General features: G+C 36.6%; 2 protein-coding genes across 2 annotated transcripts; both read right to left on the bottom strand.

Moving 5' to 3' along the window:
* Positions 1–8,421: 8,421 nt before the first annotated feature.
* LOC307120646 (uncharacterized protein) lies at positions 8,422–11,887 on the bottom strand. Its single transcript, XM_079807765.1, has 3 exons — positions 11,646–11,887; positions 10,602–10,792; positions 8,422–10,218 (listed from the first exon to the last, which is right to left on the bottom strand). Exons 1-3 carry the CDS (start codon positions 11,738–11,740, stop codon positions 8,555–8,557), a joined length of 1,950 nt encoding a protein of 649 aa, XP_079663891.1. The 5' UTR covers positions 11,741–11,887; the 3' UTR covers positions 8,422–8,554.
* A 1,508-nt stretch (positions 11,888–13,395) lies between these two features.
* aqp12 (aquaporin 12) lies at positions 13,396–17,989 on the bottom strand. Its single transcript, XM_079807114.1, has 3 exons — positions 17,271–17,989; positions 14,091–14,207; positions 13,396–13,994 (listed from the first exon to the last, which is right to left on the bottom strand). Exons 1-3 carry the CDS (start codon positions 17,866–17,868, stop codon positions 13,867–13,869), a joined length of 843 nt encoding a protein of 280 aa, XP_079663240.1. The 5' UTR covers positions 17,869–17,989; the 3' UTR covers positions 13,396–13,866.
* Between the last annotated feature and the right edge of the window lie 27 nt (positions 17,990–18,016).

The following is an 18,016-nucleotide window of genomic DNA, read 5'->3' as shown; positions in this document are numbered from 1 at the left end:
CGTTTTGATGGGCGTGCCGCACTGAAGACTTGCAAGTAAACGCCCACGGCTAGGATTGGACAAGATTTGCATATTTAATGAGCTTCGGCTCCCCTCAGTACATGTGGGAATTGTTTTGAAAGTGTGTGGGGAAACGCTCACAGGACAAACAAACACAAAGATTCATCTCTCATCCACTAGCGATTGATTGGAATGTTGTCACCCGATCAGTGAATATAACCGCAAACCGTACACACATACACACACACACACACACACACACACACGTGCGCGCGCACAAGAAAGGAATGTTATTTCGGTAACTCTTTACAATAAGCTTCATTAGTTAACTACATCAGTTAACATTAACTAATAATGAACTGCACTTGTACTAGAGCACAAATGCAATATGGAACAAGCATGTTCACTCACACACACACACACACACACACACACACACAAACACAAACACACACACACACAAACACAGGTGTCTGGAGCATTTTTTAGATTTTGGCAATGAATGGGAAAATGTAAAAAATGCTTTTTTTTTCACTTTGTTTGTAAAAAAAAAATCAACTAAATCCAGTATAAATCTGAAAATGTCTACATTTATATCAAGATCTGGTCCTAGAGCATAAACACAAAGTGGAATGAACTTTCTGTCTCATACACACACACACACACAAACACACACATGTGTGTGACTGCAACAGAGAGCATTTTTATAGAAACTGGCAAATAAAATCAACAAAACTGGCATAAATCTGAAAAAAATCCATACATAAATGAAGGACAAATACTAGAGCACAAATGCAACATGGAACAATCATGAGAAAGAGAGGGAAAAGTAGCCTGGATGCCAGCCGAATTTAGCCCCGCCCACAATTTTTTTTGCTCGGGCAATTCGGTCTGGACTCGCTCCATAGAGGAGGAATTATGCCCGAACACAAACTGTTCGGACCAATGAAATTGTCAGGGCGGGCTTTAGACGATGATGGACAGATGATCAACAGTAACGTAATCATCCACGTCATCGAAGGCTCTTGGGTTGAATTTGCTCTCATCCTAAACGGAGAACTTGTTCGTATATGCGTTCACCTTCACTATTTCTCTCAGAAACGATGATCGTGTTGGTAAGTACTCTGTGTATCCTTAAATTATTTTATTACTGGCAAAGATCGTTTACACTCATCTTTTTCTTGTAACGTTACTTAATCCAGCGTGCGTGCAGACAGGGTTTCCAAGTGTTTTTGCAATGTCGCGCACAATTGCTACTCAAAACTATAGCCCAAAACAATAACTTTCCGGGGGGTTCTCCGGAAAAAAAATGGCGTTTGGTTGGCAAAATATGTTATTTTGGCAAGGTTGCCTGCTAAAATTCGCATTCCTGGGTTTATATAATCACATAATTGGGGTCGCTTCAACCCGCGGACATGGAGAAAAACACGGACTTGGCAACACAGTGCAGTTGAGTTCTGTTGACATTTGACAACTAACGTTACGCGTCGCTCCGTTGCTCTGATTGGTTGTGGGTCTATCCAATTGAGGTCTTTCCTGGCTCGGTTGAAACACGCCCCATAATCAAAGCTCAATGGAGCGGTACCAGACTCATATTCTGACTAGAATTGAGTATGGCCACGCCAGGCTAGAGGAAAAGGGCAAATAAAAGAAAGATGAAAGGCAGCTTAACTTTTGCATAACTTCCCTATGGACCTCTAGTGGATAATGTGGTCATTGCACTCTCTCTCTCTTTAACTATAATTCCTAAAGTTTTTCCACAAACCTACAGATGGCAGTATTCTATCCCTAACACATAGAGCAATGTCCAAAAACTATTTATATTTCATTAAGATCATCATTCAAGTGATTTTTTTCATAAAAAAATTTTTTTTAATGAGCCAATTTATGACATAGTTAAGTATTTGTGCAGTAAATAGGTCAAAAACTACCAAATACCCACAAAAACACAGCATAAATGTATAGCTGAGAAGTAAATAAAAAAAATGATATATAGTTTTCCATGTAAAAAATGTATATTTCCTTATGCAATCGCTCTGTAAAAGTTTGGGGTCTATCTGACCCCAAGGGACTCAAACGTAAACCCTACTTGAGGGACGATTAAGGGTTAAGATAGCCCGTCGGTAGGCTGAAAAACACATAGCCCCGGGGACATTGGGCTTTTAAAAAAGTCGAGTCCGAGCCCTGGCCCATAACGTTACAAGTCCGAGTATGATCACGAATTAAGCAATAACACTTCAAATAGAGGATTCTCCAGCCTGTGACCGCGTGCTAAGGTATGTAATCAATATTAAACGATCTGTAACAATGCAATACTATCACATATAAAAACATGTTTTACTCACATAAGTGTGTGTTGCACCGTTCCTGTCAGATCCACTATAGAAGCACAGCATTGTGTTTTAATCTCAATGTGTCTGCAAATCCAGTCTCGACCTGTATCTCGTTTACAATCGATTCTGCGGTGAAATTAAGCGAAGGGAAAGGCTCAAGGGAAAGTTGATTTCTCAATTCATCACCCCTTTAATGAGGTGAATGGTACTGTTACACCTTGGTTGTCATGACATTAGAATTCTATCACAATCTTTTGACAGTGAATGATTTGGGTGGGTTTTTGAGAGCTTTTGGGCTGGAAATTGTGTCAATCATCATTCTTTAGTGGCATTGATCGCTAATACAGACTGTGTTTGAAGTTATTCTAAATATGACTGGTGAAAGACCTAAAGGCTGAAGACACTAGCTTCATTTGCGGTTTATTGATCTGGTAAGTACCCAGGTTAACGTGAACATCAAGAGTTCGCTGTTGTCAGGGTAGAAATGAGAGCGGAGACTCAAATGCGAGAAGAGTGGTTTTATTAGCAAAATAAACATAAACACAAAACAAAAACCCACAAGGAGGAATATACACTTAAACATAAGGAGAGGAACACAGGAACCATGACAAGGAGCAGATGACATCCAACAAACAACAAACGGACCAGCACAGGACAGAAAAAACGCAAGGAGACTAAATAGGGAACAAACAAGGCAGGTAATTGGGAAACAACAGGTGGGGAAAATGAATAAATAATCAGATAACAAGAGGGGTGGGGTCAAGACTGAGGACAGGAACACACATGGCACAGAAATAAAACAAAATACCATGTGCTAAACAAGACAGACATGTGACAGCTGTCTTCAGGGAACAAGCACAGGAGGAAGATTTCCCGTAGGCCTATTACTGTGCTGGGGAGTCACGTATTACTGAACAACATAATTCAGGTACCTTTTATTTGAGTTTTTAAGGCCACCATGTACTTCAGCAACACCTCAGATGGGTGGGTTGTGAATAAAGACGGGTGCACACTGTGTGATTTATAATAGTCCCTTACGTTTGTTGCTTCCCATACGGAAATGTAATATATGACATATATGTCCCTATATCACAAATGACGCCGTCATATATGCTAAATATAAGACAATATATTGCTATCACATATATACATATCTCTAGATATATATTGATATAAGTTTATAGCATATATACATTTTCCATATTAAATTAGTATATTGACATATATTAATACGATATATATGACTATTGTTTATATAATATTGTGTTATGACCATATATGTCACCGTTATGTTTAATTTATATATGCCCATTTATTTAAACAACATACATAAATTTTATATGACTATGGTTTCCTTATTAATTCATTCCTTCTTTTCCTTATTTGAACAGCTTGAACTTTCAACAAGTCTACACAATCCACATTTCATTAAAAAAGTTTTTTTTATATACATATATACAACCCCAAATCAGAAAAAGTTGGGACAGTATGGAAAACGCAAAAAAAACAAAAAAAGTGATTTCTACATTTACTTTGACTTGTATTTCATTGCAGACAATATGAACACAAAATATTTCATGTTTTGTCTGGTCAACTTCATGTCATTCAGACCTGCAACACATTTAAAAAAAAGTTGGGACAGGAGCAATTTAGGGCTAGTAATGAGGTAAAATGGTTAAATAATGATGTGATTTGAAACAGGTGATGTCAACAGGTGACTGTAATTATGATTTGGTACAAAAGCAGCATCCAAGAAAGGTCTAATCCTTTAGGAGCAAAGATGGGCCGAGGATCGCCAGTTTGCCAACAAATACGTGAGAAAATTATTGAAATGTTTAAAAACAATGTTCCTCAAAGAAAGATAGGAAGAGATTTGGATATTTCACATTCAACAGTGCATAACATAATTAAAAGATTCAAGGAATCTGGAGGAATTTCAGTGCGTAAAGGACAAGGGCGCAAGCCTAAGCTGAACAACCGTGATCGGTGATCCAGAAATTTCCTGGAACCACCAGGGGCCAACTAGGGGTAGCTATAAATCAAAAGATCACTGAGCTGAGGACATCCAAAAAGACTCTAACATAAAAAAAATGACAGGCTGTATCATATACCTGTTGGTGGATTTTCATGTTCTGTGCTGTTTTATTTGTTACTTGTTTTGTTGTAATATTGTATTTATATATAATAAAGTTGTGTGTTCAGTAGTTTTCTAATTTTGTATTACTTAACGTATTACTTAACGTATTATTTTAACGTATTACTTAAGAGTTTGAGTTTGGAATGATGGCGCCAGGATGTTTGCCGGCTTGCCACAGCCTGTCCTTGTCTTTTATTTGTAATGTTTCTTGTTTGTTTTATCACGCGCTCTGTTTGCTCCCCTCTGGTATATGATCGCATGACGCTACTAAATATTCGATCAGCTATGCCCGATTGTTTATTTAGCGATCCCAGAGATGATTGGCATCTGCACCCGCATTTTGTGCCAGTCGCATTGAGGGAAATGTGTTACCTGCCGGGATGTCTGTGCTTGTGGAGGAAACGGCGAAGGAAACGTGGGAAGCGTGCTGGAGTCCTTGTGAGATCGAAGAGGACCGGGAAGTTTCCAGTCATCGGACCAGCTTCTTCGATGGCGGAGGCCGTTGTTGTGAACTCGAGACGTTCATACATTGTGCCTGTCTGTCCGTCTTCGGCGCTGATGTTTCAGTCTTCGCGGAGGGCGTACGTGAGGCGACGGTCTGCAGTTCGAGGAGTTAATCATCGGAATCTTCGCTATTTACGTGACGGGAGTCCGGTAACTTTTTATGATTCCTCTCTGCGATCCTCCTCTTCAAATACTACTCTCACTCCAGTGACAATGGCGTTGATAAACTCGAGATCTCTGGCAAAGAAGACCTTTATCTTGAACGATCTTTTTCTGTCTCATGAAATAGATTTTTTATTTGTTACTCAGACTTGGCTAAATGCTGGTGAAATGACCTCTCTTTCGGAACTTTCTCCTCCAGGCTGCAGTTTTTTTAGTACCCCTAGGTCTGTTGGCCGTGGCGGGGGTCTTGCAGTTGTTTTTAAGGACAAGTTTAAGTGTAGACTTTCACCTTCTGCGCCTTTTAGCACTTTTGAATCTCAGTTAATTACGCTGAATTCTTTTAAATCTGTGCTATGTGTTTTGATTTATAGACCCCCAGACTCTCATGGGGATTTTATACAGGAGTTTTCTGAATTTTTATCTGGTATTGTCTCTTCTTTTGACAATATTTTAATTTTGGGGGATTTTAATATACATGTGTGCTGCCCTTTAAAGCCCCTGGTTAAAGAATTCCTTAATTTATTAGAGTCGTTTGATTTTTTGCAATGCGTTTCGGGTCCAACTCATGAACGTGGTCATACACTTGACCTTGTATTATCTTTGGGATTCTCTATTGATAGCGTGAAGATTGTTGATACTGTTTTCTCTGACCATAAGACTGTTATTTTAAATACTAACTTTCCTTGTGTTGCATTGGGTAATACTGTTTCAGCCTCAGCTTCGGCTCGCATACTCAATCCATGCACAGCTAGTAGTTTTTCAGCTGTTTTTAATGTTTCTCCTCTATTTTCATTGACCGAGTCATACTCTCCTTGTATGGGTTTAGAAGAGTTGGTCGATCAGTTTAACTCTTCTTGCCTAGAGATTTTAGATGCTGTGGCTCCTGTCAAAGTCAGGGGGAGAAAAGAAAAATCGCAGCCCTGGTTGAACAGTTCTACCCGTGCTCTTAGGCAGGAGTGTAGGAAGGCTGAACGCAAATGGGTTAAAGATAAATTACAAGTCTCTTATGACATCTTGAAGACCCGTTTGAACGAGTATCAAAGAGCTGTTAAATTGGCTAGATCGAATTATTTCTCTGACATCATCTCCAGAAACTGTAATAATTCTAGAGTACTTTTTTCTACCGTAAATGCTGTTCTTCATCCTACTGCTACTCCTGCACTCAGTCCTTCTGCTGACATGTGTGAAGAGTTTTTAAATTTTTTTATTGGTAAGGTTGATGGAATTAGATCCCAAATTTCATCTGTTGGCAATGATTTTATTGTTTCTGTTGCCCCTCAGAACAAATTAACAAGTTTCATGCCCGTTTCTTTGCAGCAGCTTAAGGACATAACTGCTCACATGAAGCCCACTAGGTCTCCTGGTGATGTGCTCCCTTCTTCTCTGTTTAAGCACGTACTTGATTCAATTGGCCCAAGTATTCTGTCTATTATGAATATTAGTTTGTCATCTGGTGTTGTTCCAGCTAGTTTTAAGCACGCGGTTATTCAGCCCCTTTTAAAAAAACGCATCTTAGACCCATATGACATGAGTAGTTTTCGTCCAATCTCAAAATTGCCATTTATTTCTAAGATACTAGAAAAAATTGTGAACGTACAGCTTAATGACTTTTTAATTAGGAATAATATTTACGATAGATTTCAATCAGGTTTTAGAGTTGGTCATAGTACAGAATCGGCTCTTTTGAGAGTGTCTAATGATATCCTTCGAGCTGTTGACTCTGGGAACCGTGTTGTCTTACTGATGTTAGATCTTGCAGCTGCATTTGATACAGTTGATCATAGGATTCTCATTGATCGTCTTAGGGATCAGATTGGTATTCAGGGCTTAGCCCTGAATTGGTTCTCTTCCTATTTGAAAGATAGGACTTTTTCAGTTTGCGTAGGGGATTATTTTTCTTCCGTTGCCCCCCTTGTGTGTGGGGTTCCACAGGGCTCAATACTGGGACCAATTCTATTTTCCCTTTATATGCTCCCTCTAGGTTCTATCTTTGAGAAATTTGGGATTCAATATCATCTTTATGCGGATGATTCTCAAATTTATCTACCACTGAAACATGGGCATGAATGTGCCATTCAGTCTCTTCATGCATGTTTGGCAGAAGTTAAGTCCTGGCTTGCGAAAAACTTTCTCCAATTAAATGAGGATAAGACTGAGATTATTTTATTTGGAAATAAGGGGTGTGTGGATGATGATTGCCTGGGGTTGTTTCCTGGGACAAAACTGTCTAGCGTAAGAAACTTTGGTGTCATTTTTGACTCTGAGCTGAAATTTGAGCAGCAAATCAACGCTGTTGTTAATAATAGCTTCTTTTATCTTAGATTAATATATAAATTGAAATCTATCCTTACTGTTAATGATATGGAGAAGGTTGTTCATGCCTTTGTGTCATCGCGCTTGGATTATTGTAATGTGTTGTATCTGGGTGTGAGTCAGGCTTCCCTCTCCCGTTTGCAGCTTGTTCAGAATTCAGCTGCCAGACTTTTAACTGCCACTAAGAAGAGAGAACATATTACTCCAGTTTTAATGAAACTGCATTGGTTACCCATACGATATAGAATTCAGTACAAAGCGCTGTTGTATGTTTTTAAGTCTCTGCATGGTCTAGCCCCTGAGTATGTTACTGATTTAATCAGCCGCTGTCAATCCAGCAGGTCTATGCGCTCAAATGATCAGTTGCTTCTTGCGGTTCCACGAACACGTTTAAAATGTAAAGGTGACCGGGCTTTCTCTGTTGCAGCTCCTAGGCTTTGGAATAACCTTCCTCTGTCTGTAAAAACCTGTCCTTCTTTGGGTGTTTTTCAGAGTGCGCTTAAAACTTATTTGTTTTCCTTAGCATTTGATAATGCTTCTTAAATTGTGTGTTATATGTTTGTATTGTTTTTGTGTCTTTTGTGTTTTTTACTTTTTCTTTTATACCTCCTGTACAGCACTTTGGTTCCACTTGTGGTGTTGAAAGTGCTTTATAAATAAATAAAGTTGAAGTTGAAGTATTGTTCTAACAAACCATCACACATTTACAGACGGTGAACCCCACATCTGCTGCCATCTCAACACAGCTTGATGAAAGCAGGGATTAAAGTGAAAAAAAATCTTCTGACTGAAATTTTTTTTCAGGCCAAGTCATATTATTTTAACTTTACTTAAATAGTCGAGACCAATAGCGTTTTAAGGGGAGATGTTTTAAACCGCTTTAATATTGCCAGTTTGCGTATTTTAAAAGCTATTTTAATCTATGAAAAAATATACTTAGCTTGACAAATAATCAACCATCTACATAACTTTGCAGTGCATGTTTTTATTTATCTTATAAGACCAAACAATGTTTTGTAAAACTCTTAATTAACAGAAAAAAAGAAAAAAGTAACAGCACCACCATTAAAGTGCTATTCTTGTGCAAAAGTCTCTAGAGTGCTTTTCACTTTTTCTGCCTTTTGGCTGTGAAACCATATTCCTGAAGCTTGGCTACACCTGACACCCGTTTCAGTGTTTGACTAGCTACATGTGCAGGAGTTGCTCCAGGAGAGGTGGAGGCTGTAGCAGCAGTTTTGCCTTTAACTCCAGGGGTGGAGGAGGTGGAGGCTGTAGCAGCAGCAGTTTTGCCTTTAACTCCAGGGATGGAGGAGGTGGAGGCTGTAGCAGCAGTGCGTTTAAGTCCAGGGGTGGAGGAGGTGGAGGCTGTAGCAGCAGCAGTTTTGCCTTTAACTCCAGGGATGGAGGAGGTGGAGGCTGTAGCAGCAGTGCGTTTAAGTCCAGGGGTGGAGGAGGTGGAGGCTGTAGCAGCAGTTTTGCCTTTAACTCCAGGGATGGAGGAGGTGGAGGCTGTAGCAGCAGTGCGTTTAAGTCCAGGGGTGGAGGAGGTGGAGGCTGTAGCAGCAGTTTTGCCTTTAACTCCAGGGATGGAGGAGGTGGAGGCTGTAGCAGCAGTGCGTTTAAGTCCAGGGGTGGAGGAGGTGGAGGCTGTAGCAGCAGTGCGTTTAAGTCCAGGGGTGGAGGGGGTGGAGGCTGTAGCAGCAGTGCGTTTAAGTCCAGGGGTGGAGGAGGTGGAGGCTGTAGCAGCAGTTTTGCCTTTAACTCCAGGGATGGAGGAGGTGGAGGCTGTAGCACAAACAGAAGAGTTGGAACCTTTCTTTACTTTTTTAACCCTAACTGCTGAGAGGACCTTCACAGCTTCCCTCAGTTTCCTTTCCTTTTGCTTGTCAAGGTCGTCCTTCTTTTTCTTCAAATGATTTTGGTATGTCCCATAAGAAGACAGGCACGATCTCCTCAATGCAGGGGTAATTTGCATTTTGGAGGCAGTTTTGCCAATTACCTTCATGTGGGACTTGATAATGGCTAAGCCTTCATAAGTCTCAATGTTCAGCCTAACCCTGTCTTTCTCAATTATGTCATCCATGATGTTAAACGATCCTTCGACAAGAGGGCCAGTGAACAATGACAGAAGAGCCTTTACCAACTTCCCTAAGATGGGGAATCTCATTCCTCCTCCTGGCATCTTCATGGCAAAGATCTTACTCCACCAGTCAACATCGATTCGTGCAATGTTCTCCTCAAAACATTTGGCCAGTGCTCCTAGATCTGTATCAATCTGGTAGGCTCGCACCTCTTCATCCAGTTGACCCAACTCCTCAGACTTCACAGCATTTGGCAAGGCCTTGGCCAAGGTGTTGAATGCACCTTGAACTGATTCGTGGAGAATCAATGATGGCGTCAGCACAGATAAAGAGGTGATGATTTTGTTGTTGAGGGGAAGGTTTTTCAGGAGGAATGTTGCTGCCTTTATGTAGCCTTCTCTGAGAGAGCTGTAGACCTTCTGCACCCAGGGCTTCTTTTCCACTCTAGCCTTGTTTAAGGCAAAGAAGCTGAACTTCCCCACAGACAACCTTTTGTCAGTGTACTGCAGGTCACTATTGTGAACATTAAGCTTCAACAAGCCCTTTGCACTCAAGGGGATAGTTTCAGGCTTCATAAATTTGGAGAGAAGTTCCCTAACCAGTAGCAGCATTTCAGCATGCAGCACATGGATCATGGGCTTTTCATGCTGCAACTTCTTCAGGAACACCTGGAAAGTTGGAAGTACACCTGAAAATCAGAATAGAACCTGATTAGAAATGTGTCTGAATATTTTATCCATTTATTCATTATTACATTCATAGTAATGTAACATACTCTTCCTGGAATATTACAACCCTTTATATAATTTTTTAGCTTTGTTGTTTATTTTCATCTGTATTATTTTACTTTGTTTTGAAATGTGCTGTTTAAACAAAGTTTATTAGTAGTAGTATTAACCAAAGTGATCTGATTAACAGTGATCTAAAAACTGCATTTATGGTTAACTTAGATTTCATTCCAGGATTCGAGGAAAAATAAGCATATAATAAATATACCAATAAAGGGATTTCAATACATAAGAAATCTCTGTACTTTTCTTACCAAATGAAGTGAATAAAAAGTGAACATACCTCGGTATAAATCAATCATGGCTGTGAGCTTGTGAAACTCTGAAAAAAGCATACAGATGCGCATCTTCCGATTTTTGTTGACATCACTTCCGATCTTCGCAGATTTTGCCATTTGCTGTTGCAGAAAAATTATCCTGGCCTTCTCATCAGATGTAACTGCATGCTTATCAAGAAGCTGGTTTAGGAGCCATCTGCATCACAAAAAAAAAACATATAGACAAGGATTAAGGAGAGAAAACAGACATTGCTATTTCTAATTGCCAATACTTCATTTGTCATGATATAATTTTTGTGTTTAGAGGTCAAGGCACTTTCCATCCCTTGTATGAAGGTTATTTAATAATTTGATTGCATCTGTAATGAAGCTGAGCTTCGATATTTGTTCTAACATATTTAACCCTTTGAGTCACTACTGTATATCTATAACTTGATATAACCTGATTGATCATTGAGCCATCTCCACCACTCGGTTAGATTTATGTTAAAAAATTCCACTAAATGTCTGCACCTTTAAATATAATTTAAAATGTTTATATATATAGGCTATATATATATATATATATATATATATATATATATATATATATATATATATATATATATATATATATATATACACACACACACACACACACACACACACACACACACGTGAATCTTGAAAAATGAGAATATCGTGCAAGTTATAATTTTACAGCTTATGAAAACCACAAATTCAAAATCTCAGAAAATTAGAATATTACATGAAATCGATAAAAAAAAGGGACTTTAAATATGTCGGCCCCCAAAGTATAATCATGCATATGTATATAGTTATATATACTAAATATATTAGTTTCACATTTTAATTTGAATTACTAAAATACACAAACTTTTGCACGATATTCTATATATATATTGTTTGTTTGATTATCGTCCCAAAGAAAGAAAAAAAATCCATTGCTTTTTTTCTTTATTAACACTGAAAGGCTAAGGAGATATTGCAAACTGGGCCTACTTACAGAAATTAAATAATAAAAAAAAGAGAATGCTATTGCCATGTACCTGTGTTTGTGTTGATCATGAGGAGACAGGACGCTGTAGAAGTGCACAATCAATGGATCCATAAGCTCCCGTATTCTGTTGCACACATCTAGCATTTGCAGGAACCTGCTGCTGATGGGACGTATTAGGCTCTTATTCGCCAAATGAAGTAAGGACTGAAACTCAGAAAAAACTTCTTTCTGTTTAGGTGATTTTTCAATGTCATAGTATACATCGGAGCAAAATTGTTCCACAAATCCCTGGAAAGGATTTAAAAGGGCCTTGGCTGCATTTGAGACCATATGGACAGTGTCTCCGCTGATGTCCAGGAGTGATGGATTTTCTCTCCTGACTAGTGTCTCTACTCCAGACTTTTTCCCTCTCATTACATTGCAGTTATCCAACAGTATAGCAACAACCTGGTTCCAGTTCAGGCTATATGACTGGAGAATATCTGTCAATGTGTGTGTGATTGTTAAGGCATCTGCAATATTCATTTTCCTTGAGGCCAGATGCTGGGTTGCCACTTTACCCATATCCTCATCAAAGTATCGAACAAGAACATTCAGAATCCTGTCCATGTTTCCATCTGTTGACTCATCTACATTTAAAGAAAACATCTTCGTTTTCAGCTTCGATGATAATTCGTTTTTCCAATGAACAGCAATGCCATGTGTGCACAAGTAGGAGGCGTGTACATTAGATACAGACAATCTTGAAAGTGCACTCTTGTCTTTGACAGCCGATTGCATTAAATCAACTAGCGGCTGTGAGACTTTGAACGACAGGTCATGCTCCGCTATGAAAGAACATATGCGCACTTTTAGATCGCACACGCGGTCGGTCATAGATGCATGAACCTCCGTTGTGGTACTTGGCGCACCAGGCAGGGAGCATGTGTATTGTAGAGCACGAACGGCAGCATTGTGACTAGCTTCAGATTCATGGCGAGCTAGGACTTTTTTGCCATTATTGCCATACTGAAGTCTCCTGTGACACACCGTGCAAAGACACGTACCTGGCTGTTTGATTTTTTTAGCCCACGAACTAAAAGGCTTGCCATTCTCCCCCATTTCGCTAAGCCAAGCCCATCTCCATTTATTTTTTACACTTTTATCAATCTCCGACACATCGGAGCCTTCCTGCATTACAAGTGTGTCCATGGTAACTGACATATAATTATAACGTTACCTCAGCGCTCAGTTGTACCTGACATGCACTTTCCAAAACTAAGATTAATTGAGTGAACATGGAGCAGTTTTTCCGTGAGCGGGAATTGAAAACCCGGAGTGGATCATGAGCGAAGTGATTACAGAATGCTTAGCGTGGAGAGAGGAACGTGCTTTCGCTCCACTCCAGGCTTTGATCACATCCCCCTCAGCAGGATGAATACACCTCGTCTTTCCTTAATTTAAGACCTATTCAAACTAAAATTAAGACATTTATTACACTATCTGAGAAATGAAAGCCTATTTACGACCTTAAAATTATGAAAAGTGATTTTAAGACATTAAGGACAGACGGGAACCCTGTAATTGACGGAAATCCGTCATAGACTCGCTGCAATTAACGGAAATCCGTCGTAGCGACGGAGAACTTTAATCCCTGTGAAAGAATTGTAATTTTGAGATACGACGGTCTTGGCATTTCATTTGGCTGTAGGCTGAAATTATATTCAACCCGCCAAAGTGGCTAGTGTGAGTGGTTGCCACAGCCGAAATCTACCCGCATTTGGCAGGCGTTAATGACAAGGCCTGTGTATATATATATACACACATTACTTTTTTTATTGCAGCTAAGTGTTATGAATTTGTTTCATGAAAGTGCAATTTATACATAACCTATCAAAATGTTTATACTTCTACACCTTTTACCCTTTGTCTCTCTCTCTTTCATTGGCAAACAGGCCAATCAGGTCCTCAAGTATAATGCCACCTGCTCATTAAATGTTTTGTCATATATTGAATTAAATGTCTATATTACTTAAACCAGCATAGATGTTAGTAGAAATTTCACATCTGACAAATGTAGAACAAACTCAACATTTTTACTCAATGTAACAGCATAGATCGAAGTAGACGACTGATGTAATAAACAAAGTGTTTTCGTAACTTAAAAGGGTTTGTTGCAACTGGTTTAAAACAATCAAACAGATTTCACATTTAACCATATGCTTTCTGACAGTAAAATACGGTTTACAAAGCAACCATATCAGTGCTGGTTTTTATGTCCGTCAGTCGTCTCAGTTTGTCTTGTCTTCAGAAGTTTTCCCTTTGGGCACCCGGAAACGTGCCTTCTTGGAGTAAAGCAGATTCCTGCTGAACAGCAGTGGGATGTTTCCCAAATACAGGAAGAGCGCAAGAATCATGCCTGAAAAATACATGGTGTAAGTAGTATTCTACACATTGAATGTATTGTTTGAATACTTGCTATTAATGAATATTTCTGACATTCACAAGGACTTACCGATAAGAGGCCCGAGCCAGTAGACGAGAGAATACGCTAGGAAAGTGTGTCCAGGACAGGTGAATGTTAGCGCAAAAGCGAGGGATGGATTCACATATCCAGACGTGTAGTTGTTTCCTAGTGTGACAGAGAAATTTGTGAGGATAAAGACGTTTAAAACAATACTTCACCAAACCATTGCCAATGAAGAGTCCAGATTTTAAAGGACATGACTTTAGTGTGTATTTTAAAACATGCCATTTATTTTGTTTGGTATTGAGGTCATGTACATGCTAGTGTACCCCTAAATAAATGCATTCAAAAACTACAATCCTTACTTAATATATGCATTTTAATTATGCAGTAATTATTTGATAAACATTTGAAATTGACAATTTTGAATTTAGTTTATGAATTTGAAATCTTCAATATTTACATTTAAAATGCACAATCCTTGTTTAAAACTCATTTAAAATCTACATGTTTGATTTAATATATGCATTTGAAATCTATGTTACTTATTCAGTATATGCATTTTAAATACATACAGTCAAACATTTCTCACATTATCAAAATTAATTTGCTATAGTATAGGAATATGGTAATAAAATGTGACAAGAACTCAGAGGTAAACTGTGTCAGAATATGGTCCCAAATTTGTATAAATGTTACTGGTAGCCACTGGATTAAGAATTTTTGGGTATTATTTATTTTATTATAATATATAATATATTTTGCTATCCTCACTTACATAAATTAATGGTTTGAATAATTTTTGGTTTGACTGTAATCTTTATTTAATACATGCATTTTAAAATCAAAATTTTTTATTTAATATATACATTTGAAATCTACAATCCTTATTCAATATATGTGTTTTAATTGCAGTCATTATTTAATGTTTTAAATCTACAATCCTTGTGTAAAATATGCATTTTAATCGCAGTCATTAATTTATATATGCATTTGAAATATAATTTTTTTTAATTAATATGTGCATTTAAAATCAAAATGTTTAATTAATAAATGCATTTGAAATGTACAATCCTTATCCAACATATGCATTTTAAATACATAATCCTTATTTAATATATGCATTTAAAATCTACTAGTTTTAATTTAATATGTGCATTTGAAATCTACCGTCCTTATTCACTACTATGCATTTTAATTGCACTCATTTAATATATGCGTTTGAAATCTATTTTTAATTTAATAAATGCATTTGAAATATTCAATCTTTATATTCAATATATGCATTTGAAATATTAAATATAGAACATATATGAATTTTACATTTACATTACATTTTTATTCAGTATATGCATTTTAAATATATAATTTTTATTTAATATATGCATTTTAAATCTACAATCCTTGTGTAAAATATGCATTTTAATTGCAGTCATTATTTTTATATGCATTTTAAATCTACAATTTAATATGTGCATTTAAATCTACAATTTATAATTTAATATGTACATTTAAATCTAAAATTTGTAATTTAATATGTGCATTTAAATCTACAATTTTTAATATAATATGTGCATTTAAATCTACCATTTTTAATTTAATATGTGCATTTAAATCTACAATTTTTTATTTAATTTGTGCATTTAAATCTACAATTTTTTATTTAATATGTGCATTTAAATCTAATTTTTTAATTTAATATGTGCATTTAAATCTACAATTTTTTATTGAATATGTTCATTTAAAATCTAAATTGTTTATTTAATATATGCATTTAAAATCTACTAGTTTTAATTTAATATGTGCATTTAAAATCTATTTTTAATTTAATAAAAGCATTTGAAATATACAATCTTTATATTCAATATATGCATTTTAAATATTAAATATAGAATATATATGTATTTTAAATTTACAATATTTTTATTCAGTATATGCATTTTAAATATATAAGTTTTATTTAATATATACATTTTAATGCAGTCATTATTTTTATATGCATTTTAAATCTACAATTTTTTATTGAATGTGCATTTAAATCTACAATTTTTAATTTAATATGTGCATTTAAATCTATAATTTTTAATTTAATATGTGCATTTAAATCTACAATTTTTAATTTAATATGTGCATTTAAATCTTATTTCTTTAATTTAATATGTGCATTTAAATCTAAAAAATTTTATTTAATATGTTAATTTAAAATCTAAATTGTTTATGTAATAAATGCATTTGAAATGTACAATCCTTATCCATCATATGCATTTTAAATACATAATCCTTATTTAACATATGCATTTAAAATCTACTAGTTTTAATTTAATATGTGCATTTGAAATCTATTTTTTATTTAATAAATGCATTAGAAATATACAATCTTTATATTCAATATATGCATATGAAATATTAAATATAGAACATATATGAATTTTTATTCAGTATATGCATTTTAAATATATAATTTGTATTTAATATATGCATTTTAAATCTACAATCCCTGTGTAAAATATGCATTTTAATTGCAGTCATTATTTTTATATGCATTTTAAATCTACAATTTTTAATTGAACGTGCATTTAAATCTACAATTTTTAATATAATATGTGCATTTAAATCTACAATTTTTAATTTAATATGTGCATTTAAATCTACAATTTTTAATTTAATATGTGCATTTAAATCTACAATTTTCAATTTAATATGTTCGTTTAAATCTACAATTTTTAATTTAATATGTTCGTTTAAATCTACAATTTTTAATTTAATATGTGCATTTAAATCTACAATTTTTTATTAAATATGTGTGTTTAAATCTACAATTTTTAATGTAATATGTTCATTTAAAATCTCAATAGTTTATGTAATAAATGCATTTGAAATGTTCAATCCTTATCCATCATATGCATTTTAAATACATAATCCTTATTTAAAAATCTACTAGTTTTAATTTAATATGTGCATTTTAAATCTACTATTTTTAATTTAATGAGCATTTAAATCTACAATTTTTAATATAATATGTGCAATTAAATCTACCATTTTTAATTTAATATGTGCATTTAAATCTACAATTTTTAATTTAATATGTGCATTTAAATCTACAATTTGCATTTAATATGTGCATTTTAAATTCACAATCTTTATTTGATATATGCATTTTAAATTCACAATCTTTATTTGACATAAGCATTTTAAATGTAATCTTCTTTCTGAAAACTGCCAACCCACCTGCATAGGCGATGAACGTCAGCAGCACGGCGAATATGGGAATCCTCAGCAGCTGTGAGCGGCCCTTGAGGACGAGGTAAACCAGGTGAAAGGTCACGGCGCCGAGGGCTTCGGCCAACACTCCCTGTAGCGGCGAGACCCGCAACGACGTACTGCACTCGGCCATCATCAGATTCTTGATCATGTGCATGTCAGTGAGCTCCATTTCCCAATACTTGCCGGCAACTATGAGCGCGAGGAACGCACCGAGTAACTGCGCCGCGACGCTGAGGACGCCTGCCACTACGCCCACGTCTTTCTGGAGGAGTCCCATTAACGTCACCGATGGATTTCCACTTACGCCTTGCATGATGATGGCATGGATGGTGATGGATAGGAAAAGCATAGTGATGGCCACGTCAGGCCCAAGCGCGCCGGCCCACTGACCGACCTCCGCAATGGTGTCCACTTCAAGTCGACAGGCGGCCAGCGCGAAGGCGGCGATGAACTCGGTCAGGAAAGTCCATCGCGGCCTCCATCGGGCGAACAGCGCCCTTCCTACCGCACTCACACCTACTATAGTTAAGAAGTAGCCCAGCGAGGCATTGAGCCCTGACATGATGTTGAAACGGAGGAGTGCACAGCGAGCTGTGCTGAACAGAAAGAAAGACACAAGCTCACCAACGCTGTATTTGCTTACGGCATGTGATAACGTGGCACGCGGAGATGCCGTGTTCTTATCAAAGGGGTTTTTCTGACACAAACCT

This window comes from Gobio gobio (assembly GCF_949357685.1).
Source record: "Gobio gobio genome assembly, chromosome: 24".
Taxonomy (NCBI): domain Eukaryota; kingdom Metazoa; phylum Chordata; class Actinopteri; order Cypriniformes; family Gobionidae; genus Gobio; species Gobio gobio.
Note: the sequence above shows the minus strand (reverse complement) of the source record. Positions and strands in the feature narration are given on the sequence as shown.

Coding starts and splice junctions, on each gene's coding strand:
- LOC307120646 (XM_079807765.1), bottom strand. CDS start 11,740: ATGCTAGATGTGTGCAACAGAATACGGGAGCTTATGGATCCATTGATT. Junction 10,793..11,645: donor CATGATCAACACAAACACAG/GTACATGGCAAT, acceptor TTTGTGATGCAG/ATGGCTCCTAAACCAGCTTC. Junction 10,219..10,601: donor CATGATTGATTTATACCGAG/GTATGTTCACTT, acceptor TCTGATTTTCAG/GTGTACTTCCAACTTTCCAG.
- aqp12 (XM_079807114.1), bottom strand. CDS start 17,868: ATGTCAGGGCTCAATGCCTCGCTGGGCTACTTCTTAACTATAGTAGGT. Junction 14,208..17,270: donor GACGTTCATCGCCTATGCAG/GTGGGTTGGCAG, acceptor CTGTCACACTAG/GAAACAACTACACGTCTGGA. Junction 13,995..14,090: donor CTGGCTCGGGCCTCTTATCG/GTAAGTCCTTGT, acceptor TGTATTTTTCAG/GCATGATTCTTGCGCTCTTC.